We start from the raw sequence: 17,277 nt of genomic DNA, 5'->3' as shown, positions 1-17,277 counted from the left end.
AACAGGAAATCAAGAACATTGGCAATGCACCCCGGCCGAGAATGCCACCTTGGTTTCAAGGGGTTCGTCAGGATACTTTTAGTTGCCGACACGGAGACGGAGAGCCAATGAGCAGAAATCATGACGGATGGTGGCCAGGGGGGCCTCTTTCATATGCTCCAGAAGCATCAGTCCTCGAGTCCATGTGCCGAACACTCCAGCCATTAATAATATCGGCCGGCCTCGCGATGCATTTTGAGGGCGCCGTTGCATTGCAGGGGCCTTTGGGATTGAAGTCGGCTCGAGAAAGACGCTGCTCCGGTACATCGGGTCGGATTAACAATGTCGTCAACTAGCTTTAGCCAGTCATAGCTAGCCGAGGCCGAAGCTGGTCAACGTCAGGGGTGCCTTGGGGTACGCTGGGGGATCGCCGGGGAGGTCATACCCTCCAACCGTCCACGAGAAGCGATGGTGATCCGTCCGGGTGCTCCATTCACTCGATTGTCAGATCTCGGCAAGCTCAAAAAGCCAAAACCATCCCTTAGTCACGTGAGTGGAACTCGCCGTATTACCTAATAGAATTTATCCCTGCTTAGTCACTCAAAGACAAAGTTACCGATCTAGTTAGGTTGTTTCTCTTTGTGGTTCGATCTTTTCCACGCAAGATCCATAGAAACTTCCGAGCCCTTCAGGGGTTCGAATCGAGGAATGGGATTTTGTGCGCCTCAACACAGGAGAGGTTTAAAAAAACACTCTTATCCTTCGTCGATGTCCTAACCCAACTGGCGCCGGTTTAACATGGACGTTGCTCTCGAGATCCTGGATCCTTTGATATTTGACAAGGCATACACCTACTTCATCCCTGCGGCGGTCTCCAATGCCACCACGCAGACAGGTCTGGGCGCGACGCCATCCGCATCATCCAATTCGGCGTGGCCGCGCGACAACATCCTGCGACAATGCGTCTCAATCCTGGTGGTTACGCAGGTTGGCGCTACGCTACTCTACTGGGTCTTTAGTGCCTTTTCGTACTACTTCATCTTCGACCGGCGTCTCGAATACCACCCGCGCTTCCTCGAGAACCAAGTCCGGAAGGAGATAATATCTTCGATGAAAGCCATCCCATGGATTAATCTCTTCACCCTCCCATTTTTCCTAGCTGAAGTCCGTGGCAAGAGCTTCCTATATACCAGGGTAGATGAATACGGCCGTGCGTGGCTAGGAATCTCGACTGTGTTGTTCATGATCTGGAATGACTTCCTCATCTACTGGATTCACCGACTCGAGCATCACCCAAGTGTCTACAAGTACATTCATAAACCCCACCACAAATGGATTAGTATGGACCGCCGTTTTCTTCCCCCCTTCCCCCCACCCCAGATCCACTGGTATGACGTGAAGTAGGAAGATGGATCGACTTACATGTCTAGTACCAACTCCATGGGCGGCTCTTGCCTTCCATCCCCTTGATGGATATGTCCAATCTTTGCCGTACCAGTGAGGCCTCCGTAGTATCAAAGCCAGCCAACCTTGGATATATTTCTAACAAGTTCCTCTAGCCTCTTCGTCTTCCTTTTCCCCGTGCAAAAGTACCTATACATGACCTTGTTCGTTCTCGTGCAGATCTGGACCATCTTCATTCACGACGGCGACATGATATCGGGTCATTGGCTCGAAAAGTACATCAACAGCCCCGCCCACCACACCCTCCACCACATGTACTTCACCGTTAACTACGGTCAGTACTTCACCTGGGCCGACAGCTACTACGGCTCGCATCGCGCCCCGCGCCCTGAGCTAGATCCGCTCCATGATGCGCTGCGGGTCATGCGCAAAAAGGGACTTGTGGACGAGGATGGTAACCCAATTCCCAATAAAAACAAGAAAGAATAGGAGACTACATCGCGTTGGATGTGGTCTGTCGAAGGAAATGCAGAACCCTTGCTGACATTCGTTCGGAATGACAACAAATCATTCCCTTATGAAGAGGATTTTTATCATGAAATCTTTCTAGTGTGTTAATTAACAGCTATTTCTGCCCCTTTGGGTTCATTCGCGGAGCTATGGGCGTCCTGTCATCTTGTGAAGTTCAAAAGTCATCACTGTTGGCAGTGTGATGGACACAGTCAAGCCTTGGCTTTGAATGTACTCCGTATATAATTGCATTACTCCGTTCTCCCCTCCTGTAATAACATTCCCCATCTTGTATCCCGCTACCCTTTAATTAATTCTAATTTACTTCTACAGCAAGGGCATTACACACTACCAACTCATTCACTCTTTTCTAAGCTGTTATCATTTTGCTGCATCTAGACTGTTTAAGCCCTTGTTTTACTCCACATATACCAACCCCACAACCCCTCTGCTCCCACTTGTTTCGCTGCAAACAACCCAGATGAGAAAACCCATCAAAAATGACAGGAAAGAGTAATGGTAGCATCCATATTGAAGCTCAAAGTTTTAGTTGTCCTGACCGCTTACAATTCAACAGCTTGTTGCTGAATGTATCTTCAATTAGCACTTTGTGGCCGGACAGCGTTCTTTTCCACTAGAGAGGGAAGGTGAATAAATTAATTGGAGAATATAGTATGGTACACTGTTGGTGTCTTAGCTACATTAGAAATCAGGAATATCAAAATAACAGGGTCTGTGAAAAGGATGCTGGAAACTACCAGTTCAGTGTGCACAGTCAAGCCAAGGCTTTCCCCCCCCCCCCCCCCACCCTCAACAGTTGATTGCACAACCTATATTGGAGCAGTTGCGGTTGGTATGTAATCTGTATATGGCAGACAGCTCTTCACCACTTGGCCTGTAATTGCTGACAACGGGCTTCTTTGCGAAAAGGCATCTGTGTACTCCATACAACTACACTAACTTGTCAAACACAGGCAGATAAGCTATCGACCTTCTCCTCATATTGACCGCATATCGCATCCCCTGGGTCTCTCTCAATTTCTGGTTTCAATTTGCTTACCTCCATGCCTTCTCCCCTGGATTTCATCCAACCATACCGGGTCAATCGCCTCCACTGATAGATAAGGACTATGATCAGAGTTTGGGATAACATTCGCTGGTACCTTGCCCAAACCCAGGAAGCTCCACATGTTCTTCTTATTCTGGTATGTGATGGAATAGTCTTCGAATCGCGGCTCCTTGATCAGTTCAATGTAATGTAGTGAACTACCTGGCCACACCGCATTGACGCGCCCGGTTTCGTTGTTCTTGTACCAACTGCGACAGTCGTCTACCCAAACGGTGTGCTTGATCCATTCCTGCGCGTGCTCATTGAAGGCATCCGTTACATCTTGCCGGGGTGTGATGGAGTGGATATGCTCGTTCTGGATCTTTTTGATCAGTTTGATGGCGTAGTTGCCAACCTCGACAAGTGGTCCCATGACGGACCCCTGGATTTGGGGTTAGTGGTGGCTAGTGATGCATATGCTGATAAAGTGCTATGACTTACGTTTTCCACTGGCCATGTTGGGCCAACGAAGACCATGTAATTAGGATATCTGCTACTGGTCAGTCAAGGCCGCAAAACATGGGGCTGGTGCCTGAAAGGTTCAAGTTTGCTTACCCAGGGACACCCAATCCAAGATATGATTCTGGGCAGATCTTCCATTTGTCGCGTAGATCAAGACCTCCTTCGCCGATAATAGGGAACCTTGGGCGGTAAGATGTGTCAAACCCAGTTGCACAGACAACTGTATCTGCTTCTCTTTCGATGCCGTCTTCACCCATAACTCCATTTTCGGTGAACCTAGCCACAGCAGTGAAATGAACATCCACATTTGGTTTTTGGATAGCAACCATGTAAGGGTCACCCGGAGTTACTCGTCGGCAGCCAACACCGAATGTGGGAGTGAACCCTAGGGAATTATTTGTGAGTGATAACTTCAATCCTGTCAGTTATTATGCTCAAGAGCTTACCTTTTAGAAGTCGCTCGTCCTTGATCCATTCTCCCATGCGCCGCTTTAGATACTCTTGACCGAGTTTCTGCGCCTCACTGTCTTTATAAAACACTCCCCAGTCACCGTTGATTTGGTTTTCGATAAACTTCGATGCCTTGACAAGTTCCTCTGTATTATTTCTGAACTTCGCTTTCTCTTCTTCCGAGTAATCCTTGTTTAGACCTTCATTACCCGCAATACTTGTAAACCAAACACCCTGTTTAGAGTCAGTGGTTGCTAAACGTTAACGATAAAATCTGCGGCTAACTTACCGTTCTAACAAAGACATCCATGTGCTTGACGTGCGGTTGCATCCCAGGCACAGTCTGAATGCTAGAAGCTCCGCTGCCAATTACAGCGACTCTATCGTTCTTCCATTGCTCGGCCTGGTAGTCTTTGGGCCAAACTGCAGTATGTATTATCTATCATTATAAATTCCAAAAGGTCAGCAAAACAGCATTACACCTCTCACGGATACTAGGTTTGGAACTCACCCTGCCTTTGAACTTGTCCATTCCCTCTAGATCAGGCCACTTGTAATTATTAAGTATGCCTGTTCCATTCAAAAGAACATTGCATCTCTCCTCAAACTCCCTTTGCGTGCCATCGGGCATAGTTTGCGTGAGAGCAACCCTCCACTCTCCCTTATCTTCCTCCCAGTAAGCACCGATGACTTTAGTGTTGAAAGTCATATACTTCCGTAAATCAAAAGTGTTGCAGACTCTATCCAGGTAATTCCAGATGTCTGGAGAGTAGGAATAGAAATTCGGCCATTCGGGCTACCCACATCAGTTAGTTAAGCCGTCGGCGAAAAGGAAGCCGTGGGATAACAGAGTGTTCTTTCTGGTGTCAACCCCCCCCCCCCCCCCCCCCCCAAAAAACCCAAGGGAGAGAACTCACATTCGGTGCAAAGCAGTAGATATAAGCATGGCTGGGGATATCACAAGCACAGTTCGGATACCGGTTTTCCAGCCATGTGCCACCAATATCTTCATTCTTTTCATATATGACATGCTCTACATTTTTGCATTCCTTCTGGATCTTATAGGCCATCATGATTCCGCTCGCCCCAGCTCCGATGGTGAGAACTTTGACTTTCCGCTGCTGGCTGCCGAGCACGGCCTCTTGATCTATTTGGTACGGACTTTCAGGGCCATTAATGTCTGGATTATCCCCAGTGGGGATGGATGCGATATCAGGAGCCATATTGGCGAAGGTCAACGGAACAAGAGTGGACTATATTTCCGTAGTACAGTTATTTGTGTGACGGTGACCTGGCAAAGCCTGTGTCAACTCGAGATGCCTGACAAAAGCAAGAAGGATAAGGAATGAGGGAGATAGAATAGGAGATGTGAGGGACATATATGGAGTTTCTCGGGTATATATTTCCTTAAACGGCGCTGGGGTCAGAAGCACCGATGGCTGAGCCTTCAGCTTCTTAGGGAAAAGCTGAAGATTACAATAACCGCCAATTTGAGAAACGTATGTGCTGCACATCGCTCATACGTCGGACATACGAGGCGCGTCATACCGAACAAGGGGGGCTGTGTGTGTGCACAGGAATATCCGGAGCCAAAGAGCGTTCCCCTCACGTCTTCCAGCCTTGGTCACACCCGCTTAGTTACCCCTCCCAGGAGAGCACCAGCATCCTCGGTGCGTCGCGTCGTCTCCTCACCAGGCCTATATGGAGAAATTGTCCTTCCTTGGTCATCATCAGGGTGCTCTCTTCGGGTACCGTATGGTCACACATGGTTTTCCAGGAGGCGTTGGTGGAACATTTCCTCGAAAGATCGACATATCTATCGCTTCGTTTGCGGATCCTGGGTGCTCAATATCGGTCCGCTGAACGCAGAGAGCCCAAGAACACCCAAGGGAACAACCGCTCATCCGTTGGGTTTTCTTTGATTTGGCCGAGGCACAAGGTGCGTTTGGGTGCGGAGAAAGGAGTTGGAGAGGTGAAACGGCTTTAGCCAGCGCCGGAACACGGTTGGCACATTTCCCCTGCATACTGAGCTGCATCACGGAAAGATCTGTTCAATGGATTCTATTCATTGTCAAGCCTGAATCTAAAATTGTTATAATATATGCGTGTATATATCTATCCAATCTGCAATGCGCCGTTCCATACGTTGACCTTGCCCAGTATTAAATCACTAGCACTCCCAAAACTCAAAACTTGCCAACAAGCGGAAGATCCCTAGAACTCCTACCAACCCATATCTTGAAAGCTCCCGCCGTTGGCATCACCCAATTTTGCTGTCTTGTGCTCCAGTAACTCAAATCCTTCCGCGTGAGGGACATGTTTACGGTAGTCCATTCCCCAGATGCCAACTCAACTTTCTCGAAATTTCGAAGCACTCGAACAGGAAATTCAATGGTGACCAAGGGATTATACGGTTCCGTATGATTTCCTGTGGAATTGCTTTTTTCACCGTCGGCTAGTGGCTGGCTATCAGTTACGTTCTCCGGAAAAGAGACGTATACCTGGACGACTTCCTTCCCAGTGCGCGGACCGGTGTTGGCCAGCACCACGGATACGTTGACAAAAGGTTCGAACAGAGACGGGTTACCGCCCTCACCTCCACCCGCTTGCGATGGCTCCTGGGTTATATTATATCCCTGTGGGTATTCATATGGCCCTTGTGTCACCTCCTTCACTGAGGATATATAAGGATAGATGTAGTCGGACAGCCTCCTGAACCCTTTAGGGAATAGCGCGTCTTTGGGCGGCGGGATTTCATCATTGTATGACGGTGGTGACACCCTTGGCTCAGGTCGCGGAGCCGGTAACGGAGTTCTGTGCTGCAACGGCTTGACGATGAGGTTGGACAACCTAAATGTTGTATATGAAAGGCCATAGCCAAACTCGTAACGAGGGGTTATATTATGCTTGTCAAAGTAACGATAATCGGTGTAAAGGCCGTGTGAAAAATCCTTCTGTGGAACGGGCCTCTGGCTTTCATACAGCACCCTGGCCCCTGGTCCATAATCATCGAGACTTTTACCCATGGTATAAGGAAGCCGACCACATGCGTCCACGTCGCCGAACAAAAAGTCAGCGAGAGCGTTCCCACTCTCTTGCCCGGGGAGATTGGCAAGCACAATGGCTTTAATACCGGGATAATCAACCCAAGACTCAACGATCACGGGCCCAACGGCGTGAATAACAACGATCGTTTCGCCAGATCCGTCCCCACATTTGCTTGCCACATGTTCGACCAATCTATCGCCGTCCTTTTGCAGGAAAAGGTCATTTCGATCTCCGCGTATATCACCATCGGCCGCAAAACCCTCTCCGCCATTTGAATTTGCAAAGACGATACAGAGATCCTTGTCTTTTAGATCGCGGTCGGCAACCTCATTCTTATAATAGAGTGACAGCTCAACCGTGTCATTGTTGAACTCTCTATCCAGGGCCTCTCCCGGTGGTATAAGGTATGGAAATTCAACGGCACCGCTGCCCCATCCAGACGCTAGAGTCCCCTGGTTACAAGCGCGATCCCGACAAAAATTGGGGCCTTTTCCCGGGCCGGCATCTTCTCCGTATATCCCAACTCGATATAGACCGGCGTTTCGGCTCCTTCCGTTTCTTGAAAGAGGTAATATTCCACCTTCGTTTTTCAATAATATAGTGCCTTCAGCGGCGATTCGACGCGCCACATGCAAATGCGCGTCGTCTCCTTCGCTTTGAGCATTGATGAATTTGTTCACCACACCCGTGGCATCGTCGTCATTACTTCCGTGATGAAGACGACCAATCTTTTCTCTTGTCCAGGACGAGAAGTTTGGCCCGCCATCACCGTCTGGGGGAGGCTTCGGCCAGGAGTCCTGTCCTAGCTGATACCACGCCGCGACTATCCTGGTCGCCATGTCGTTCAGCCGCTCCATTGGCACGGACGTGTTCAGCGCAGCTATGGCAAGATTGCTTCCCCAGTAAGAGACCCCCGGGCTAGGCCGCGGACCAGGGCCGGGCATCGTCATGTCTAGTCCAGCGAGAGCGGTCGACACGCCGGCCTGTTGGGCCCACCAATCCGACTGCACAAAGCCTTGAAATCCTAACTCATCCTTGAGAATACCGTTCAAAAGCAAGCTATTCCCGCATGAATACGAGTTGTTGACCATCTGGTAGGCGCACATGACGCTTCCAACCCCGGCTCTCACACTTTCTGCAAACGGCCAGATGTATACTTCGCGCAAGGTTCGGTCGTCGATATTGGAGGACACGGCATTCGATATGCCCCATTCAAGAGGCTGTCTGTAGTGTTCCTGTTCGTTCAAAACGTAGTGTTTCGCAGTTGCAATTACACCGTTTTCCTGGATACCTCGGATGGTCTCTGCTGAAGCGACGGCTTGAAGAACCGGGTCAGATCCAAAACCTTCCCAATTTCGGCCTCCAGCCGGCAATGTGCCCAAAGGTCCCATTGACGGACCTAGAAGCACATTAACTCCCTTGAGCCGTGCTTCGAGCCCAAGGAGTTTTCCTCTCTTGCGCATCAGACTCCGATCCCAGGTAGCACCGATTGTTATGCCGGCAGGAAATGCAGTAATATTGTCCGCGAATCGCAAGCCTAAGGGTCCATCTTGTAGGCATAAAGATGGAAAACCTACAGATGTAGCGGGACCTAATTCAAATTTGTTAAGCGGAACAACGCCCCAGATGACCCAAGGAGCTTTGTGCTGCACTGCCTTGAATGTAGTTTCACATACCAGTATTTCCAACACATAGGCCCATCTGCCACCCAACCCCCGTAGTAACATTCACCTTTTCAGGTAAACTCATGCGCTCCACCATCCTCCGAGCTTTATGATAACTCTTCGCCCAACTAGCCACCGATCCACCTTTCGGGGTCGGATACCAAGGCGGAGAAAGCTACGTAAACCCTCATTCAGCCGAACGATACCTGGAAACGTATAGCTCATGTTTGGGGGAAAGCAAAAAGGGAGGATTAAAAAAAAAAGGGCTCACCCCATCCTGCGGCGCATTCGAGCCATCCTTCTCTTCCTCCCCACCTCTTCCTAAATCCCCCAACCTCCCCAGTCCCCCAAGAACCGCGAGCAGCGTACCAACCACTAAAATCGTCGCTATCAACAGCGCGAAATAGCGCTTCTTCCGTAGCCACCGGGGAAGCAACATCAGCGGCAGCGGGAGCGGCGCAGAGTCAGCGCCTTTCCTCTCGACGACCTCTGTGGGCCGCAGGAGTCGCATGGCTTCGTGTGTGGAGTCCATGGGTCCCGGTAGTTTGAAGGTGTCTGGGTCGAACTTGATAGGTGGCGGTGGACGGTCCGCCTCCGCATCCTGCCGGGGGTGGGAGGAGGAGGAGGATGGCTGCTGGTCGGGAGTCATTCGGAATAGTGAACAGGGTAAATCACACCATAAAGATATGGATGGGTACTTTTCTGCATAAGCTGGGGTTTATTTGATTTGGGTATACAAATTGGAATAGATAAGCTGCTTTTCTTTTTTTTTTTCCTTTGCGGTCAGAGCCAGATACAAAATCAGGGGCGCTGTCCAAATGAGAATATTTAAGAATTGAAAGAGTGCTCATGCAGGCTGCCATCGAGGTAGTTCAACTATCTCATTGAGGTAGCCACAGCAGCAACTGTTCCGGTCTTGTGACACATAATCACAAAAAGTATTGTGATTATTCTTGTTTGCTTTTCTGAATCCTGCGACAGATGAGAATCTGTGTTGGTCAAACAAAACAGAATGCACGGACCAGCATCAGGCCTTGGCAGCAACGCCTGGCTCGTTCACAGACCGTTAGTTAGATCATACCGTAGGCCGGTTCAGCCAGGATAGATTCAAAGCTTCATTTGCTCTAAGTCTTGTGAAGTCCCTATTCTGTGAAATAGACTGCCTAACAAAGCTATGTACATCTCCATTTCACAATTCATTTTTGATACTATCTTAAAAAAAAGAAAAGAGCTCAGAAGAAAAAAGTTCAAAGAGACATTTGCTGCAAGATAGTTTAATTCTCTATTTTTACGCTTTCTCTCCGATAAGCATTCAGCTCAGCCTCATTATGACGCATGGATTGACCTCTGAACTCTCGCTTTCCCCGGAGGAACCAGTCAATGACAATGAGGATGATCACCACAGCATACACAACGGAAACGTAGTTCATGTCTGCGAGGAAGATAGGGATTTAGCTACCGCGCCATGTGCTGGAAATCATATTGGAGGTTTAAATGGGGATTAGGGTAATGACTTACTGCCAATCTCAACGGGATAAACAGAGGGGAACGAGAAGATAACGATGGTGAACAGCGTCCAGGAGAGGACGATGATATTTGCGGCCAATCCGATTTTCCCAAGCCAGAACGGGCCGTGCTTGATGTTGTTGCGGCCGCGGATGAGCAAGCAGATGATGGGCACAGCGTAGGAAACGTACAGCAGGACAATGCAGGCGGTGACCATGCTGTTGAACGCGGCCGTGGATCCTAGATAGAGAAGCCCGAGCGCACCGACGATGAAGCAGCTGAACGAATGAGCAATGAAGGGGACGTCGAGTCTGGGGTCAATCTTGGAAAGCCAGGAGTGGAATGGCAATCCTCGGTCCCGAGCGAACGACCAGCACAGTCGAGATTGCCAGGTGTGCGATGCAATCTGGCATCCCATGCCGGTGGCCAGGATGAGGGACTGCAGGGCGACGGCGCCCGCTCTGCTCTTCAGAGCCTGGTGGAAGAGCTCCAAGATCGGGACACCGGTTGGGCTGGCAACTACCTTTTCGAAGTCGCTGAGGCTGAAGAACATAGAGATGACGAAGCACCAGGCGGTGGTAAAACCGATCGCGACGGTTCCCATGATGGCGATCGGAATGGCCTTCTCAGGCCTAGAGACTTCCTCGGCTAAGTGGGTTGCGGAGTCGAGACAGGCGAAGACCCAGTTGCAGTTGATCAAGCCGACCAGATAGGCGATGCCATTCGATTTCCACCCAGTGGAATTGATGAAAGTGGCAAAGACGAATTTGGCGCTCTGATGCGTCTCAGCTCTGGCGGGCACGGTGATCAAAATAGTGATGAAGGAGATGAGCGAGGTGTACAGGGTCACGGTTGCGACCTTGGGGAGCAGCTTGCCGACGCAGTTGAACAAGAATGCAAAGGTGTTAATCACTTGATATGCAACGACAGCGTGCCAGGCCTCAGGAACGCTTCAGTTTGGTAAAACCCAGAAATTAGTAAGGTAATCTCCAGAAGGGGAAAAAGAAAAAAAAAAAAAAAAAAAGACACGACGTTACTCAGCAGCGGTTGATGATCACTGAGAGAGAGAAATGGAGGCAACATACAATTCGGGGTGGGCCATCTGATACATGCCTACACCAACCAATCCCAGACTCAATGCGACACTAGCCGACGTGAAGATGCTGCCGGTCCACGCGAACCAGCCGGTCAGGTACGAAGCAAAGTTGGCATAGTTTCGAGGAGCCAATTCGTTTGCCCAGAAGTACTGGCCTCCGGCGTTCGGAAGCGCGCTCGCCAGCTCAGAAAGAGTGATTCCGACGCACGCGGAAATAAAAGCGATCCAAGGAATACCGTAGACCGTCAAGACGGGGCCACCGGAGTTGATACCGGTGATCAGGGAGGCGGAGATACCGAACCACGAGTTGGTGAGGGAGAAGCCGACGGCGAGGAGGGACAGAACAGAAAACTTTCGTTTCATGTCCTGGCTGTAGCCCATGGCCGCAAGCTTCTGGGCGTCCTCGTCGAGGGAACTTGAGCCATCTTGGGTGTGATCGCCCGCGATGTGCTTTTCGCTATCCAGTGCATCCATCTTTTTGATCCGGAAAAGGACTCGACGACGTTCTACAGGTCTATCCTGTTCTGGTCAATGGGAGCGATATCAATCTTGTGCTTGCTTCAGCAATATCTGCCTGTTCGTTGAATTGTTGGTCCCTCGACCTAGATCTCCTAAACAAAAGAAAAGAAAAGAAATCACAAATTAACATGACTGTCGCATTGGGGCAGGGGATACTTGGCCGCAAGATGTGAGCAGTAGAACGCACTTCAGTTTATGTCGCGCTGGGGCTCTTGTCGCATTTGGGAGATAGTAGTACAATGCTATTTTATTTCTTTTTATTTTTTTTATTTTTTATTTTTATTTTTATTTTTTTTGGTTTTTGACGAATTGCCGCTCGTGCTGTGGGAGAGATTCTGAAAGGACCTGCCGATGCAAACTTCCACGCCCGAAGTTCGCTGAACCCGGAGCTGGAGGGTAGGGATCTGCTGACGGGAATCGAATCCCTGCGTCTCGTCTCACACGACCCCCGGATCTTCAGTGAGGCAAGGACCTTTTTTGAATAAAATATGTGTAGGGACCACGGATTGATAGGGCTGCGCAGCTGCACCACAGGGTGTCTTGGAACCGGTCAAGACGGGATACAGGAAAACAAGATAGTCGATTGATAGATAAGACTCCTAAGATGTCACGGTGGGGTGAAGTTTCAACGCCGCGATTGGTGGTCAATGGGGCTTCACAACGGCGACGCAACGAGATAAAAGGGAGGAGGAAACAGAGAAGAGAAAACAGAGGAAAACCCTTCCAGCCTGGGTTTGAGAATTCGGGATCAAAGAGGGAAAAAAAAAAAAAAAAAAAGAAAAGGAGAAAAAGAAAAATAATTGAAAGGTATTTCTACTCTCTTTTTAAAACGGAGATTTTTTCTTTTTTTTTAACGTCCTTCTTTGCTCTTTCATCACTGGGAGTCCGTTTCGCCCCCCACCTGCATCTCCATCCTTTGCTTTACCCAGTTTTCTGGCTTTCAAGGTCCACCCGGCGCACTGTTCCAGGAAAAGTTCCGGGATATCGATCGGAGACGGGGACGAGTTCGAGGGGAAGAAAGCAACGAAACAAGTATGGGAACAGCAATATTTTTGGACTCCACAGAGGGGCAAAAGCGTGCAAGGCAAGCCACTTTGGAGCGGAGGAGGTTCGACGGCCGAAGGAAGACGCCCGCATGAGCGTTGCCGGGAGGGTCGGGATGGAGCCTCTGCGGCTGCCCTGGGTTGACCCGAAGAATCGCTCTGTGTGCTTCGCCCGGCGCTTGCTGCGAGAGTTCCGCTGCGGTTTGCTCTGAGTATTCGAGCCGGTCGGGCTCTGCTATATCCCAGCCATTCCATTGGCCAGCGAGTGGAGGGGCTGTGCGCGCTTATTGGCCGTGGCAACGAGGCCTAATCCATTATAGGAAAGGCGTTCTGACTAAAGTTTGCGCTAAACAATTGAAATGGGACAATGACGTCACCTCTTTCCTTTTTCACGTGCTTTCTCTCGCCTGGTTGGCCCCTTGGCACTTTCCAAAAAAGATACTTCCGTACTCCGTACAAGGGAAGTTAAAAACGAATTTGGCGAAAAAAAAAAAAAGGCCCAAAGTTGAGGGCAGGAAGGAACGGCCCTTCTCACTGTTATAAAACCGACTGGGCGGCTACGACCGACCTTCCTCCTTCTTCCGCCCGTGAGTTCAACCAATGGAAGGCACGCGTACACCGAGAGAGGCTAGCGTGTTGCGTGGTGCCGAGTTGTGTAGAGTGTGTCGTTCCACTCAATAGTTATGTACACGGAGTATTATGTACGTGTGTTTGGACTATTAACTAGCTAACTACGCATGCATCCCTCGGTGTCGCCGTTGCGCTGCATCTCCGGGCTGGTATGACCTAATGCTCCGTCACTACGGAGTCCTCCGTCGTTTAACTCTCAAAGTGCCCACACACACTCTAAACTAAGTGGGCGTGGCCAATTTCCACCATCTCCACACACAGTTACAGGTCAATAAATGTTTCGCAGCAAGGCACAGTCAGCATACCGCCAAGACGGTAGCGTCAATGGGGGCAAACGACCTAAACAACGCAGTTCGTCTCCAGAAGCCCACCGCGGAGAGGCCGTGCTGACAAGGAGAGATGCCTCCTACTCAGCTTGCGTTTGGGTCATGGGCAGTCTGATTCTCCCTTCTCGAGGACGCAGAGACGGTTCTAACGAGGGTGGAGTGGCACCTCCCTCAAGCGATGGTCTGGGAGAGCAAAGGGGTTGCTGTTGTGTGAAGCATCGGTGCATTCGAATCGCGCACCGTCTCCATTCATCTTGGCCGGTTACCTCATTCCCCGTACTCAGTACGGACTACTCCGTAGTGCTTCTGCTTATCAGCGACTACATATGCACTTTCGACGAAAACTGTCTGGTTAAGCGACGATGTTTCTTGCGGACGGGGGTTCTCCGCTGCCAAGTTGCATATCTTCGATCCATCTGGCGGCCAGGATCAGACGAGATTCCCGTCGTCCCACCTGCTGGGTTCCCTTTCTGAGAACCCGCAGACAAGGACGACACGCTCCATCAGCGGATTAAGCGCAAATAAGCTTCCTGTCCACTCATGCACGGCAAACACTCTGGGATCTTCGCAGATTCGCGCTGTCTCCCAGACGGGATACGCCCTCCGTCACGTGTCAGTGGGCCAGGCAGGTCCTTAGTTTTCTTTGGCTTCTCATGCTTGTCGTTAGCTGGTTTCAACCACGCTACATTAACTACACAAGTGGGCGCTCGAATGATACGTTTCCTGTGATAACCTCATACCCGATCCAAGCTTCCGCGATGCTAACCTGTCAAAACCGCTTCTTATGGCAAACCCGCACGGGGCGTGCTAAGCCATTTGCTGGTTCTTCCGCTGGTTTTTCCTCTTCCGCTTTGGACTACGGTTCAGGGGTGAGTGAAGAGATACCGAAACAATGTTATTAGTGCCATAGCTAGACCCCTAAGGGTTTACTCCGATTCATTTGACTTTCTAAGCGCATCAATCATTTTCTCTGCAAAGCACTCTCCCAGCACGTCTGCAACGGTTGCTCTCTCCGAATCGCCCCACGAGAACTGGCTTTCCAGTGTATCTTGATGCATTCGCTGCAATTTTGCCTCTAAAACGGCATATTCATCGCCGGATTCACCCGCAAGGGCTATCCGAGTGTCTACACCCTCGTGTACGGGTCCGCCGCCATGGTATACGATCCCGGCCCCGACGTCATGGATCTCAAGATTCACGCTGATGGTTTCCCTGTCATCGTGTTTTGTAAAGGAAGGATTGCCAATCCCAATCCCCCTGCCGATCTCAAAGGTCTGCCAGCCTCGAACTGTTGCATTGATCGCCTCGGATGCTACCTCCGTCCCATCTTGGATGACAGATACTTTAAGGCCCTTGAAATTATCAACTCTTGCCTGAGCTGGGCGAGGGGAGTCGAGAATATGAAGTGAGTGGAGAAGAAGAACGGTGGTCGCCGGTTGCCCCCTTGCGTTCTCCTCCGATGCGACTGTGTTCGCCCACCCGGTCAAGATCATATTATTTATTTGTCGGCCCAACAATGATATCAGTTTTTCAGCAAAATCCGCTATGCTCTGATTCATAGCGTATCCTTTGCCTTCATCCGCGGTCAAGAACCTCGAGGCGACAACAAAGCCTGATTCCTTGTTTGTCAATTGCTGTCGAGACTGCATCTGGATGCCAGTTTCTCGAATGGCGTTGTTCAGCATGCCGGTAAAATCGATGTGCTCATCACAAAGCAGCCTGAACAATGAGGACATCTCTTGTTTATCTTGTCGAAGTACTGCGAAGAGCCTTTCGAAAAACTTCGTCGCGTACGGGAACCATTCAAATATCGGAGCCTCACTCAGGGCTTTGAGACATTGGCCGTTGGGGTCGATGACCGTGTATGTCCTTGCTACCGCATTTGACCCCGCTGGAGGCTCCAGCACAAGATCGTACAGGAACTCTTCATCCCCGTTTATGGTACCAGGCGGATGAGGTGTCAACTCGTCAGGCGATATCTTGATTGTCGGGATGGATTGCCAGGTTGGATTGACACTTGTTGCACGCTCTGGGTCTACGAACAGGAGATGCGGCCCCCTAATATCGTTGCTCTTGGGTTCAGGGACAAGAGGATGTGTGTCGCTAAATTTGATGCTGGGAGCATACCGGTAAGCAAATAGGGTTCTCCCTTTTCTTCTTATCTTAGATACGAAGGCAACTGTTGCTTTGGCTTCGTTTTCTTCGAAACTTCCGAACAAGCTTGAAGCGACTTGGTCTCCTTCTTGGATATCCTCGATAGCCTTCGAAGCTCCATTCCCTAAAGCGACTTGGGTTCCTGCGGCAAAACATGAACCGGAGCTTGCGTAGTAGTCGAATCTCTGGAGATATTTATACGCCAGCTCGAGTTTCGATCGTCCTCCTATCATAACATAATCCGCAAGGTTCTTTGCGTTCATATCTCCCCAGTCCAGAATACCGGAGCCCAACCACGCCCCGTACGACGTCCACCTTGTGTCTGTTATTGCGCGAAATGCAGATGGACTCAGTATCGGTTCCACCGTTGTCAATTCGCGGTAAACATCCCGCACCTCAGCCTGCGAAGCACCACAGGCTAGAAGCTTAACAAAATGCATGTACATCTCAAGTTCCGCGTTGGACCAACTTCCCGAAACATACTGTGCCTCTTTCAAATAACGATATGCATGGGATAGGAGTAAAGATTTATATTGCGCGACTTTCGACGCGCTCGGTGCCATCCCGCGGGAATGGCGCAGGTATTCAGCAAATAAAAACGTGCCATTTTGCCGTATGTATTGATCCAGGCTCCGGATCTCGGAATCGCATTTACCAGTATTGACGTTATCGGAGTATTTACCGCCATAATTGGCAAAGCACTTCCCCAGCAGGCCATACGCGCCTGTATTCAACCTGGCATTGTCAGACCTTTCGATGGTAATGCTATCCGGCGAAAGGCTTCGGTTCAGTCCTGGGAATATTTTCTTGTACGCTTCTTTGTCTCTCCAGCTCCAGTCATGCTGCTTCTGCAGGTAGTTGACTGTCATCAAGATGGCTGGATGGTTGTGGAAAGGCCCAGATGGCGCAACCTGCGTTTTACTGAACAACTCGAGGATAACGGGGTCTTCCGTCGGAGGAAGGGTTCCATATGGTGAATCGAAGGTGTTTCCGTTGATCAATTCAAATCCTTGAAAGATGTCCATGTAATCTGGGGGCCATTGTCGCGCCATGGCTAGATGGATGAACTAACTAATGACGATGAATAAAAGAGAAGGCCCGTCTGGAAATGAAATTGTGAGTATAGAGCGTCCGTCGAATCTATCTTCCCCCTTCTGCGAGGTTGAAGTCAAGGAGGACAACGGGAACCACCCATCTATTTAAAGTTATCATTACGCATAAACGGTGCTAAGATGGCCCTTCGGGTCTGAAGTCGACGTCCAGTCCCGTCCCGAAGATGGTACTGATCAGATGACAGTGTTTAGCCGAAATACGATCCTTGAGACATGACTTGCCAGCACAGCAATCTCCTCCGAACCAAGAAGTCGTATGGCCAGCC

The 17,277-nt window shown here is 50.0% G+C and overlaps 5 protein-coding genes across 5 annotated transcripts; 1 reads left to right on the top strand and 4 right to left on the bottom strand.

Annotated features, from left to right (window-relative positions):
• The first annotated feature begins 664 nt into the window (after positions 1 to 664).
• On the top strand, positions 665 to 2,404 carry D8B26_007167 (uncharacterized protein). The gene is made up of 3 exons (XM_003072007.2): positions 665 to 1,318; positions 1,410 to 1,476; positions 1,539 to 2,404. The coding sequence occupies exons 1-3, from the start codon at positions 778 to 780 to the stop codon at positions 1,870 to 1,872; spliced, it is 942 nt and encodes a 313-aa protein (XP_003072053.1). The 5' UTR covers positions 665 to 777; the 3' UTR covers positions 1,873 to 2,404.
• Positions 2,405 to 2,737: 333 nt separating this feature from the next.
• On the bottom strand, positions 2,738 to 5,136 carry D8B26_007166 (uncharacterized protein; the record flags this gene model as incomplete). Its single annotated transcript, XM_003072006.2, has 7 exons — positions 2,738 to 3,383; positions 3,443 to 3,491; positions 3,557 to 3,848; positions 3,910 to 4,147; positions 4,203 to 4,352; positions 4,425 to 4,709; positions 4,831 to 5,136. 7 exons carry the CDS (start codon positions 5,134 to 5,136, stop codon positions 2,928 to 2,930), a joined length of 1,776 nt encoding a protein of 591 aa, XP_003072052.2. The 3' UTR covers positions 2,738 to 2,927.
• Positions 5,137 to 5,831: 695 nt separating this feature from the next.
• On the bottom strand, positions 5,832 to 9,274 carry D8B26_007165 (uncharacterized protein; the record flags this gene model as incomplete). Its single annotated transcript, XM_003072005.2, has 3 exons — positions 5,832 to 8,552; positions 8,638 to 8,800; positions 8,897 to 9,274. The coding sequence occupies 3 exons, from the start codon at positions 9,272 to 9,274 to the stop codon at positions 6,100 to 6,102; spliced, it is 2,994 nt and encodes a 997-aa protein (XP_003072051.2). The 3' UTR covers positions 5,832 to 6,099.
• Positions 9,275 to 9,856: 582 nt separating this feature from the next.
• D8B26_007164 (uncharacterized protein) lies at positions 9,857 to 12,214 on the bottom strand. The gene is made up of 4 exons (XM_003072004.2): positions 11,934 to 12,214; positions 11,217 to 11,838; positions 10,144 to 11,081; positions 9,857 to 10,057 (listed from the first exon to the last, which is right to left on the bottom strand). Exons 2-4 carry the CDS (start codon positions 11,699 to 11,701, stop codon positions 9,900 to 9,902), a joined length of 1,581 nt encoding a protein of 526 aa, XP_003072050.1. The 5' UTR covers positions 11,702 to 11,838; positions 11,934 to 12,214; the 3' UTR covers positions 9,857 to 9,899.
• A 1,486-nt stretch (positions 12,215 to 13,700) lies between these two features.
• Positions 13,701 to 16,951, bottom strand: D8B26_007163 (uncharacterized protein; the record flags this gene model as incomplete). Its single annotated transcript, XM_003072003.2, has 1 exon — positions 13,701 to 16,951. One exon carries the CDS (start codon positions 16,949 to 16,951, stop codon positions 14,672 to 14,674), a length of 2,280 nt encoding a protein of 759 aa, XP_003072049.2. The 3' UTR covers positions 13,701 to 14,671.
• Positions 16,952 to 17,277: the final 326 nt, after the last annotated feature.

Source organism: Coccidioides posadasii, chromosome 4 (genome assembly GCF_018416015.2).
Source record: "Coccidioides posadasii str. Silveira chromosome 4, complete sequence".
NCBI lineage: Eukaryota > Fungi > Ascomycota > Eurotiomycetes > Onygenales > Onygenaceae > Coccidioides > Coccidioides posadasii.
The sequence above is the reverse complement of the archived record's forward strand: the minus strand, read 5'-3'. Positions and strand labels throughout refer to the sequence as shown.

Excerpts from the sequence above, each read along its gene's own strand:
- D8B26_007167 (XM_003072007.2), top strand. The coding sequence starts at position 778 with ATGGACGTTGCTCTCGAGATCCTGGATCCTTTGATATTTGACAAGGCA. Across the intron at positions 1,319-1,409 it reads ACCCCACCACAAATGGATTA|TACCAACTCCATGGGCGGCT; the intron begins GTATGGACCGCC and ends TTACATGTCTAG. Across the intron at positions 1,477-1,538 it reads GTCCAATCTTTGCCGTACCA|CCTCTTCGTCTTCCTTTTCC; the intron begins GTGAGGCCTCCG and ends AAGTTCCTCTAG.
- D8B26_007164 (XM_003072004.2), bottom strand. The coding sequence starts at position 11,701 with ATGGATGCACTGGATAGCGAAAAGCACATCGCGGGCGATCACACCCAA. Across the intron at positions 11,082-11,216 it reads CAGATGGCCCACCCCGAATT|CGTTCCTGAGGCCTGGCACG; the intron begins GTATGTTGCCTC and ends ACCAAACTGAAG. Across the intron at positions 10,058-10,143 it reads TTATCCCGTTGAGATTGGCA|ACATGAACTACGTTTCCGTT; the intron begins GTAAGTCATTAC and ends TCTTCCTCGCAG.